At 38.6% G+C, this 12,339-nt stretch overlaps 2 protein-coding genes across 2 annotated transcripts in view; one reads left to right on the top strand and one right to left on the bottom strand.

Annotated features, from left to right (window-relative positions):
- LOC129771579 (epsin-1) overlaps nt 1–12,339 on the bottom strand; it is a 280,095-nt gene that overhangs the window by 54,519 nt on the left and 213,237 nt on the right. The window lies entirely within an intron of this gene.
- LOC129771582 (mitochondrial import receptor subunit TOM22 homolog) lies at nt 5,232–6,719 on the top strand. The gene is made up of 3 exons (XM_055775375.1): nt 5,232–5,612; nt 5,781–5,915; nt 6,019–6,719. The coding sequence occupies exons 1-3, from the start codon at nt 5,484–5,486 to the stop codon at nt 6,340–6,342; spliced, it is 588 nt and encodes a 195-aa protein (XP_055631350.1). The 5' UTR covers nt 5,232–5,483; the 3' UTR covers nt 6,343–6,719.

Here is a 12,339-nt window from a genome sequence, read left to right as displayed (position 1 = left end):
GAGACTAGTTGCTTGGTAGAAGCTCATAATGCAGATTTCCTTCCAGTCCTACCAGATCCAGAGAACCTGCTTCGGGGTTTTATTAACTTGTTCAATATCTTTTTTAACTCAACATTATTGTGAATGATTTGCTCTTCACAATTTGCTACAAATATGTCCCGTGGCCGAGTGGTTAGCGTCACACTTTATCTTGCTGGGGGTTCGAGTTCGACTTGTACTGAGGTCACGCGTATTCTAGGGCTTTACACTCCTGAATACATTCAAGGCGTGTTCTACGGTATAGAAATTTCAACTAAATACTATCTACTAATAAAAAAGACGCAAGTTATACCTACGTTGAGAAGACTAAGGTTCCACTGGGTGCCATCTAAGTCAAGTCATGCATTTTCGTTGCGTTTATGAAACGAATCGTAGATTGAGATGCGTTCTTTCAAATGTTTTTCGATAAAATAAACCTTTATTCCGGAATCCGGTCGGATTTGAAATTAGCACAATATTGCGTTCATTCTTCTGATCGAGTCAAATCCAAACGGGTTGTGCAAATGTTGCAAACTTGCAACCCACTAGAGGCGTATTACAAAAATTACCAGATATCAATAAAGAAAAACATCATTGAAAGAAGCAGATCTCCACAGATACGGCCCGCGGCCACTCATAGAAGAATTTGTTGTTCGTTTCAATTTTCGGAAAACCTTGGTAGCTTTCGGAAAATAAATACGAAGCCGTTTTGTGGTCAAGAGTAGAAGCTGAATCGAAACCTGCACATAAGTCGTGATTTTTCATACTACAAAAATTCCAACATTTTTGTGTCTTTATCCTGACGGAATACATGATCCTCTATTACAGATTGGAATAAATTGATCGATGCCAGTTCATGCGCGTTTCTTTCAAAATATACATCTCCGGGAGGAAGTCCAGCCATATGAAAAAATATGGATGTCTGACCGGGCAGCACTCTCAGGCAACACTGTCTTTCTATTGTTGAATACAGAGTATTCAGGGTGGGCGTATATTTAAAAATATCTTGTAAATATAGAACAGATCTTATTAAATTTTGACTTTAAATAAGGGACTCAGAATGAAAGGGGTGTAAGTGATTTGATCGATTTCTCTTCAACAACTTTCTCTTTAGTAAATAACTCAACTGCAAAAACTTTCCAATTTGAGTTTGCTTTAGAATCCGATAGACGAGGCTCTGACACATTGTCAAATACAGCTGGGAATGTGATTGCAGCTTAGTTATGACCAAAAGAGTAGAGAAATCGATGATGTCACTTACACCCCTTTCAATACACTTTACGTGTCCACGTGGACATTATCAAAACCCCCTACCCCCTCACCATGGATGTCGCGGACAGATAGGCTACGAAATAAGTAAGACAAAATATACATTTAAAACAAGACCCCAGCTGAGCGAAGGAAAATATGTAAGAGCAAGACAAACTCAAGTATTTGCTTATCCTAAATCCCAAATGGGAAATAGTCGTTTAGTTAGGACGAAACGCAATATTTAGATAGGACCAATGTAAGGCAATTAACAAATGTAAGAGCTCAAGTGTTTGATCAGGCTAGAAAACGCTTGTAGCTCGAAATTATTGCTGGTCATAAATTCAAAACAGACGAATATTTAGATTGCGTCTGGTAAACAATTTAATGCACGCATCGCTTAGGATGCATTTATTACCCTTTCCATCCCTAGCTGCGCGCTCGGCTAGATACACCAGCAAAGTGTAATAAAATATAAGATGATGTTTATTCAGGTTTATTTTAGGGCGAAGGATGGAAAGGGCCAACTCGAAAATAAGATAGGCCCACGGTGACGACCACGTGGTCGTCGCGTGGAGATAATGGAACCGATGTGTATCGGTTTCATGAAAGAGAGAGGAGATATTCCTCATCTTTAGGTTAAGAATGTCTGTATATATATTGTACATATTTGAAAAATAAAGTTAGTCTTAAACACGAACTCACGCGAAAAAGCGTAAAATTTCTTTATTTGTCAGAAAGAAATTTTCAATGGACAAGCGTGGACATTTTCGTAACCCCTACCCCCCCTAAAGTTGTCCACGTGGTATGTGGACAGCCCCTAACGTGGTAGAATTCGGTACCGGATTCTGTTTAAAAATGTACACAAAATTACCATTAAAGCCATTACTACACTTTTCTTCTGTTTATTCAATCATGGAGAAGAGAACAAAGAGTCATCATGTATCATTTTTAAACACAAGTCTGAATAGTTAAGACCTACATAAATATAAGCCTGAGTCAAATCAATCTATGACTACAAAAATAGATTATAGATAAAAATAGCATTATCTCCTTCGTTACCACGTTGTCCGGAACATTGTAATAACTTTATAGCCCAGTAATATCGCGACTACTCAAGCTATCATAATCTGATTTACGAGGGTATACCCTTTCGATCTTCTAAATCAGCAGCCATTTGAATTCATTTATTGCGTTTCCACATAACCAAACAACTTACTCGATATTATGACATCCTGGACGACAATTACACAAATTGTTAGTAGTGAGATTTACACGATAAAAACATGAATAGAGCACAAATTGATTGGACAACATACCATATAACATAAAATTAATGCCTATTATCGGTAAATGGAGAATAATTCATTTTACGCATCAACTTACATTATGAGCTAACGCCCGAATTTAGGCAAAAAGATTGCTCGTTGCGTCGGGGAGGGAGCGAGTGGATAGTGCAATCGAAAGAAAACATACCCAATTAAATCGTCAAATTGTTAACTTTTTTTACTATATTCACTGTTCATGTTTCTACCAAAAAAAATTCTGGATAAATTTCCTGTCTAATGATATTTAACACAACATATGTCGCAATAACCATTTTGAGTAATATGCGTTTGAAAACTCTTAATAAATCGTTACATTTTTCGTAGAGTGACCCCCCTATTCAGAAATCAAAGACATAGTCCTATGTCAAAAAACAAATGGCGGAAAATATTTACATAAAATTTTTAGCCTCACCAATCGTATACAGTAAGTTACATCTAATTCGACATCTAGCTAATTGGACAGACCTGTAATGCGACACGTTTGATTGGACATTTTTACCTGGTCCATTTTACCTTGGTCCATTTGGTAGACATTTTGGTAAACATCGAATTCGGGGCCAAAATTATGGCCACACATTGAAAGTCGCCTCCAGACGGCGACACTGTACCACTGTCATCGTGAACGTCCAATTACAGGTCGAAATGGCCTCAAATTCGACACTGAGTGGTGCCTCAGCATGTCGAATAAAAGCAGGTTTAGAGTTCTCGTGAGCATGAACAGTTGGTGAAATAGTACGATCATTACACGGTGAACTACATTGCGAATAAACAACTCACAAATCATGGTGAATAGAATATTCTTGTTCACGTTCACGTTCATATTAAAACTATGCCAGTAAACGTAAAGTAAATAAACATCGTGCTTCAATAAAGTAATTCGGATAAAATGTACAGTTGTTCACGAAGCAACGAAGTTTTTCGACCCGTGCAGGGAACCGATTGAATGAAATTGCATCCATATGGAAATTTTCACTGAATACTCGAGAGTTTCTTTACATATTCTTTTACAGTTCACGGTGAAATAATTTTCAGAATGCCTTGCGACAATCGAACGTGAACATGAACGGGGAAATATTTTGATATCTATTTTCACCACTGTTTTCGCGTTCACGTTCACCGAAGCCGATGCTAAATAAAACCGTTTAATAACACGGTGTATGTGATTTGCACTTCAAAAGACAAAATGAACATGCTTCTCGGACGATCCATGCGGTGAAAATACTCTAGAGATTGTGGTTTCTATCTTTGTTTGGGCACAGTAGATTTTATTCAATGATGACAAGAATTCAATCCAAAGATCTCACCATAATATGTTTGATGCTAACCTCACGTTATAAACGCATTACATGAATCCCAGATCAACAGTACAACAAGTTCAGAAAATAAACAAAATGTATCTTGAACACGTCAGTTTCCCGTACAGTATTTGGATTAGTGTTGCTGACTTGTAAAATTGGGTATAAAAATTTTATTCAATTCGCATGATTTCCTGTGTTTCAATGATTGATTCCGATGAAATCGGTAAAACCATGACAAATTATTGAAGTTAACTATATAATTTGCAATGTTTATCGATAATGTTCCCTAGCTCAGATCTGGAAACAATCAATATTTATCATGACTATACAGGCTGTAGGCTTACCAGTTCAAACATAAATTTATCGTACTGAAAATGTGAGTCAGCCTCAGGCCGCGGACATAGTAAGCGCGGTGCGTTGCGGTGCGATGCTGAGCGATTAATTGGAGTTCATCGAGTGTTATGACATACTGATCGCTTTAGATCGCGCGTTTTTTGATGTTTCATTCCACTCCATTCTACATGTAAACAATCTAGCACAAGGATGCCAGATATGATAACATGTCTTCGTTCTTTTGTTTACGAGCTACTCGCTCGTTTAAAAAACAAAAAAACTTTGAAGTAGCTCGGCTGCTAGTAGCCCCATACATGCCAAAACCAAATGTAAAATTTCGTGGTATGGGTGCGTTCGTAATTCTTCGGATCGATTGACGTTTACTTGCAACCGAGTAACTGAAAATGTCTAAATCTGGATTAATACGAAGCTCAATTGACGAATTTACGTTAGATTTACAACCAGATGGCGCAGCGAGTAAAATGATGATGTTTTGTTTTTTTTGGTATGAGATTCGTTTAAATTCGGCCACGGGAACACATCGTATCGGCCCCTACATAATCAATTAAATCAAACAACTTAATATGATATCAATTTCATCCCCATTATCCACAGTATTCATAACCTGTATGAATTATCAAACTTGAAGAAGATTATCTATGACTTTGGTCCTATCGCGTGTTGAATCCATCGTAAATATACAAAACACTAATTTTCTAACCATCTACTGACGACATTTAATTGTTGAAATGAATCTAAATAGAAATGAAATGAATAATCATGACCGAACCTTGCTTTTAAGTACGTGGGGTAAACAAACATCATCACTTTTGTGCTTCTGAGCCTCTGAGTGTCGCATGAGCTGATTCAGCTTTGTGTAAATTCGTCAAATGCCGTCAACGCGGATCCACTGCAATAAAATATTTACGTGTTTGACCAATTTGCATTCACAGTGTGTGTAACATATCGTTACAAATGTCATCGCTTGTTCGTATCGATTTTTCCTCCATCTCTTTGCGCAACCATTCGTTATCGCATGTGTTCCGAGTGCAGTGCGTTTTTAATTCGGCAGTGCAAACAAACGAAGTTCGGTGGTTTTTCTAGGCAAAAGCCTACCTTTTTCCGAATTTAATATCGTGGATGCCTATAACTAGCTACCCGCAGTTCCTTCTGGTGTCCCCTTCTTAAGATAATTTCCGGGGGCAAGTGTACTGAGACTTTTTATTTCTGATCTCCAAGGCGCTCGTAAATTCTGTGAATGGATTCGGACCCAGAAGTGGTACTGGTGGATAAAGTGGATGAGGACGAGATTTCTGCAGATAAGGATAGCGGAATGGAATCAGCAGGAAACAGCAAGGATGATACACCGGAGCGCAAGTCGAATACGGTACGTATCGTCTTTCGGAAGAACACAAAACAAATTGGGTTATAAACGATCGACTAGCTCCACAGTGTTTCATCATGGTGTGAAGTTTTACATGACCGGCATTGATGCGCTTTTGTTGGTGAGTTATGCAACGTGAGTTTGAACTGAGCGAATGGTTTACCTTTTCAGGTAGAGGAATTGCCTCGCGAAGATCCCCCGAAGCCGACCGAGGCTGTTAGTGCAGTGCCGAAACCTCAGCAGGCGACTTCTTCCACAGCCCAGGCGCCTGCTGCCATCAAAAGCAAGGATGAAGACTGTGATGACGTAAGTAGCTCCGTCTCTTTCACATACTCTCGGGTTTCAATCTTTGCTAGTTTTTTTTCATGACTTGATGAATTTTGCTTGATATGTTTAATTTTGAACACAGGAACCAGACGAGACGCTCCAGGAGCGTCTGTGGGGCTTGACTGAAATGTTCCCGGAAGGCGTACGGAGCTTCAGTGGCGCCCTGGCGGATATGTCGATAGCGAGTGTGAAAGCACTGTACAGTTTCACCTGCAACGCATCCTGGATTTTCTTCACCAGTTCTATGATTCTGTTCGCACCGGTTGTGTTCGAGGTGGAACGAGCCCAGATGGAGGAGATGCAAAAGACACAACAGAAACAGGTTCTTCTTGGCCCTGGTTCAGCTGTCGGTGGAGGCGTTGGCCCGGGTGGAATGCCAGCGATGCCTCCGATGGGTGCACGATAATCGTCTTCTCCGAATTGAAACGAAAGAAATACCAATTGCAATTTGTTAGCTTGTAGACGAAGTATATAAATAACGAGTCCGAGAGAGAATGAAACCTGTATATCATTTTAATTTCAAACCTTCAAACAGAACTTGCTATTCCATACTAGTCCAACAGTTCAGCGCACCGGTTCATTAGTCGGCTTGAATGGAACAATGTTTCGATCAGATTATTCATAGGGTACTAGGATACTGAGGAATTTCTCTCTCCCTGGGTAATTGACAAACTATGAGCAATTTTCTGTCAGTAGATCCAATGATTACAGCAAAATTGAGACTAACCGATAATTGTTAATAAGTTATAGTCATACTCCTCAATAAACAGTAAAATATAGAAAGTTTTAGTCTCATCAATAAGTGAGTCACAGTGGCGTAGAGTACGGCGGATCAGGAAGGCGGTCCGGCCCGGGTGTCCATAATAGGTATATTTTATTGCTTCGAAAGAAATATTCAAGATTTCGAATGAACGTCTTCGTGATTCTTTTTGTTTATTTCACTCTCTATACCTCTACTCAGTAATTGATGATATTGGGCCTGATCATGAACATCTACATACATTTTCACTTAATTTACATTTCACTTGATTTTTTGGGTATCGTCACGGACAGTTGCGTGTAAAAATAAACTGCGTGAAATGAAAGTGTTCATTCCCGTTTATAAGAGAAATGTTGGTTGCATTCAGCCATTAAGCGAGCCTCCAAGTAGGATCCCTTCAAGGCCTCGAAAAAGATCCGGGAGGAACTGAGCTCGTCCGTGAGATCCCTGACAGTTCAGCGGTGGCTGGTGGAGCAGGGGCTCGGCGGTAAAAGCCCACGGAAGGATCCGATGCTGTCGTCGAAGCATCTGAAGGCGCGGCTGAAGTTCGTGAAAGACCAATTCGATTGCATCGGTCCGGAGAAGGAAAAGCAGTGGCGAAATATACTGTGGTCGGATGAGACGAAGGTAAACCTCATCGACTCGGACGGAAAAACTTGGGCCAATCGCCCAATAGGCTGTATATTACGAAGACATTAAAACATTGTGGAGGGAACATTAAGGTGTGGGGGTACTTCTCCTGGTTCGGGGTTGGCCCGTGTACTAGGTGTATTAGATCATGGATCAGGATAAGCATCGGAAGCACACCGCCAAAACCGTCAAAAAGTGGTTCCAAGATAACAAAGTCGAGATCATGGAGTGGGCAGCGCAGTCACCGGATCTGAACCCTATAGGAATCGTATGGGAGATCGTGAAAAGGTCGGTGTACACGGAGAAGTCGAGCAACTGTGAGATAGGATCCAAGCTCATTGGTACGCCATCCCGTTCACCACGTACCAGATGTTGGTGGAATCCGTGCCGAACCGGTAACACGACCAAGTACTAATTCAAGAAGCTTTTCACTGTATGAATTTTCTTGTTTTTATTTTTTTCCCATGAATTTGAGCCTTATTTTTTGTCGCGAATTTAAACAAAATTTTCTGTCGCCGCTCTCGAATCGCGGTTTGTATAAATAAAAATAAATTCCAAATTAATATCGTACATTTTTAGCAGCAAAAATGGAGTATTGCCAGACACCTTTGATTAAGCAAAATATTGAAGTAATATTCCAAGTGCAGCGAAAAAAATCCTGGGTGACAGGTTGCCACTGTCCTATAAGGGTTTAACCCGGAAGACATTCGTCATTCGTTCCTTAGTTCTCAATGAATGAATCAATGAATATTTTGAAAGAACGCTGAATGTTTTTCTTGCCAGTGTGTGAGTGGATGAGTAATAATATGGAATCATATGTACAGGGATACATATGAAATTCAACTCGTCTGAATCTGTTGGTGGTCCTGAATAGAACCGAGGCGACTTGATTTTGCGTCCGCGTTCGGGGACACATATTCCGTTCACCACAAATGCAAGAGAGTCAAAAAGTACTAACAGCTTGCATTTATCTGCTCCTGCTTCTTCTTCTTGAATTATAGACTTCAAATTTTTCAGTTCATTCCGGTGGCAGAAAAGAAATGGAATTGGGAGTGTTAAGGCGAGCGAGACCATCCCCTGTCACTTTACAATCACTACTAAACGAAATTCTGAGCGAGTACTGGTTTATATACAGATTAGTGTGCATGTTTTTAAAGCAATTCTTGGGTTATAGAAACAAGCTCCTCTAAAATCCAAGAATAATCGACATTAGGATACTAATTCTGATATAAGAAGAAATCAGATAGAAAATGAATCATTTTAATTAGTAATATGTTTCGTTTTTGTTTCAAATGATGAATGTGATGGAAAAATATTTTTAACAAATATGTAATTTGTTGAGGTACCACCCGGCCCAACATCAAAAAATACATGCCTGTAGTCAGCACTGCATACAAACAAGCAGTACTGTCAAATGTTCATTTCATGGGAAACAATTGGATTGAATGATAAGAAAACAAAGTGTTTTGTAGAGACGTGAATTTTCTAATATATTTTCTCTCGAAATTATCAAATTGCGTAAAACTGGACTCGATTGTAAGACAGGTACAGCATTAATATCAATCATAAAATGAACATTAAGAATTAATGAATAATTCCATTAACTCTATCAGTTACCGCACTGAACGTTCGTAAAGGTTTAGTAGATAGATACGTATCAGGAAAAAAAACTTGGACTACTCATGTGGGTTCTTTATGAATATTTTTGTAAAACAATACTCACGTCAATAAATTTTAGTTTTTGAGCTGTTTGTACCACAAGCTTCAAAAAACATTCACAGTTCACCTAAATTCTATCCGAACATAATTAGTTTCTGTATATCCTCCTTCAACGTTATTTGTTGGCACATTCAATTCTATACCATTGGATGTATTCTGTTGAATTGAAGAAGCGAGGATTACCTCATACACACATTTTTTGTTTAGTTAGTCGACAAAATATGCCCTGAGGAAATCAGAGATTCCAGATCTGTTTACTGATCATCTATTCACCCGTATTCTGAAATCCGTTCGAGTCAGAATTACACGATCGGATTGCAATCCTGCATATTGTTGTGCAAATGTTGCAACCTTATCTCGCAATTCGACATTGACGCTCTGTGTTCCAATTCTTTGAAGCAAAAATGATAAGGGATTTTCGGGTGGAATAAATATGCTCTCAAAACAAAAATTATAAATGAAAATATTGAAAATCATTAAGTTATACCATATTGGTCTCAGCTAAGTAAACATTCAAAACATGGTCATGTTAGTGTTGAATTATGCAGATCGGTGAAGAACAATTATCACATTTACATGTCCGTGAATAAAGGAAGCATGGCTGTGTTTCAATTTTAAAATAGTCCTCGAATGAATGACATCGATGGAATGATGTTCCAAGTTGTCTGACGTATCGTTTGTTTCCCAATTCATGAAAGGAACCCAGTAGTTATAAATTTGGCCGTCCATCTTGAAACTAGCAAGCGCGTTTTTTTCAACCACCGAGAAAAATATTGATTGGATATTGATTTCCTTCATATAATTTTCCTGCATTACGACAAAAATATATTATCTTCACATATAACTTTTAATAGATCAAACATGAAACATATTACATCGAGAAACATCACACAAACATTCCTTCAAATCGTTCTATTCGTACTTTTTTATCGATCACTTTCGATTAATTTTATAGATCGATAAAACAGTCAAGCACGCTTACAGTACATTAGAAATGTTTTATTCGGTAATCCCAGTCCCTTACCGATCACATTTTCGGTCTGCTGCATCGATGATTGACACTAGTAACACGTTGAGCCTCGAATTTTTCTTGCTGCGCTTTTCATTTACGCCGCATCAAGAGCGTTTGCACAATATCAGTGACGGTCTCAGCTCCAAGTTACTTATTGTATGAATAAAAAACAGTCAGAAGCCGACTATAAAGTCCCACTACAAGTCCCATTTTGGAAAACGTACGAGAACAAACCGTATATATTTTTGTTGTTCTTATGTTGTAATTGTCATTCCCAGTCACTCTGCGCTTTCCTACCAAAATGCCGAAAAATTACCCAAGGGGGCAGTAATGAAATCGGGGTTTTCAAAAGAAAAATTTTGATGCCAAATGTGTTAGAATTGCATAAATCGTCGAGATTTACCATTATCTAAAAAAAATCATCAAAAATCGACTTTTCAGACAAACAAAAAGTCTATTTTGAAGAAAAAAAACTTTCGAGATAACAGTAAATCTCGACGTTTTATGCAATTCTAAGACATTTGGCATCAGTTTTTTTTTTTGAAAACCCCGATTTCCTTTAGAGTAGTGCGGGGCAAAGGTGCGCACGGGACAAAAGTGCGCATTGGCCTTTTTGAAGGAAACGAGCATAAAAATTCGGCAACAGTGCATTCGTTTGATATATTATTACACCAGCAACTCACACATAAAAACAAGAAACATTTCATGAAAGTGACAAAAAGTTATGAGGTGAAAAGAGTTTTGCGTTGTATTGATCTATTTTTTTCAGTTTTGGAGATGACGATTTATTTACCTCAAATAACTCGAAAGTTCGAAACTACACTGTCAAGGAAACCTTCATTCTATAGTAGATAGTGTGTATTCGTTTTTGTGAAAAAGTTCAAGAGCTTTTTTTAAAAATTCGATTAGTTCAAAATTTGCTTGTGGGCAAAGGTGCGCAGTGGCTGTGGGGTAAAAGCTCGCACCAGCGTTTTGCTCTGAAAAAAAATTGTAAAATGTTTTAAACAAAATTTTTAACGGGACCCGCAAGAAGAAAACTGATTTGAAGAAATGCACTCCAGAAATGCTCAAATGGCCCGACAGAGGCTTCGGAAGGGAGTCTCGAAGCGTCGGATTGCGGCAGACTTCGGTATTTTTGAATCAGCTCTGAGATTTACGGCGTCTGGCGTTTGATTTTGCGGAATCCAACAACCTCCAGCACGAATTCAACCAAGTTGCAAAACTGGCAGGAAGAGATTGGGCTTCTAGCTTCATGAGGAACCATCGTCTGTCTCTTTGAACCAACAGCAAAACGAAGCAACAACGCTCCAAGGCAAAGCGTCGGAATCCTCAGAACCGAAATCCAAGATGAGGAATAACAATAAACAATTGCTTAAAAACAATTCAAAATGAATTTCAAATGAAAAATGTTTTTATTTTCACCATGCATTCGCGAGTATAGATTACGTACATAAAAATAATTTCGGTGGGAACTTGAGTGTTCGAAATGATTTATATCAATATATCAATTGTGGGTGGGACGAAGTTCGCCGGGTCAGCTAGTATGTTAATAAAAACGAATCCTGTTTCAAATGTTGGACACTTTCGGATATCTTGTATTGTTAGTCTTCTTCTTCCCAAAAATTTCCAAGTGGTATATTCGACCATAACACCCACTTTTCTCCACCCATAAAAAACCATAGAACACCCCCTCCTGTCTACTGGATGGTGCCTACACTCTCTAGTAATAATGCTTCTCCCGCTTCTGATGATTAAGCATTTATTTTTGGTATAAGTTATCTCAGAAGCTCAATTCGATAAGTGCGCACTTTTGCCCCGCACGGTGCGCATCTTTACCCCTACTATGGGGCTAAGGTGCGCATTTATCTTTTTGTATTAAAATATGTATTTGTCCAATTACAAACACAATTCGAGAAATGCTTGTACTACGTTTCGAAGGTAATATTTATAGTTACAATTTGGTAAGCAAACGGACTTTTATTTGCTTTTATTTCAAGAGTTATTGGACGACAACAGTTAGGTGCGCACCTTTGCCCCCATTACTCTACTCCCTTGAGTGATTTTTCGGACATCTTGATAAGGCTATTCTGAAGCCCAAGAAGGTTTAGTTTGTGTCTCCGATTAGTATTACAAATTTCATTAGACAGATTATTCCTGATTGGAACATACCTAGCTATAGCTTTCAGTCTACTCCTTCATCAATAAGTGTATAAGAAAAAATGGGGCATACAACAATAGTTCAAAACAATGAACGCAATGGTTCACACCCAACAAGGAATCAC

This window comes from Toxorhynchites rutilus, chromosome 2 (genome assembly GCF_029784135.1).
Source record: "Toxorhynchites rutilus septentrionalis strain SRP chromosome 2, ASM2978413v1, whole genome shotgun sequence".
Classification (NCBI taxonomy): Eukaryota; Metazoa; Arthropoda; class Insecta; order Diptera; family Culicidae; genus Toxorhynchites; species Toxorhynchites rutilus.
The sequence above is the reverse complement of the archived record's forward strand: the minus strand, read 5'-3'. Positions and strand labels throughout refer to the sequence as shown.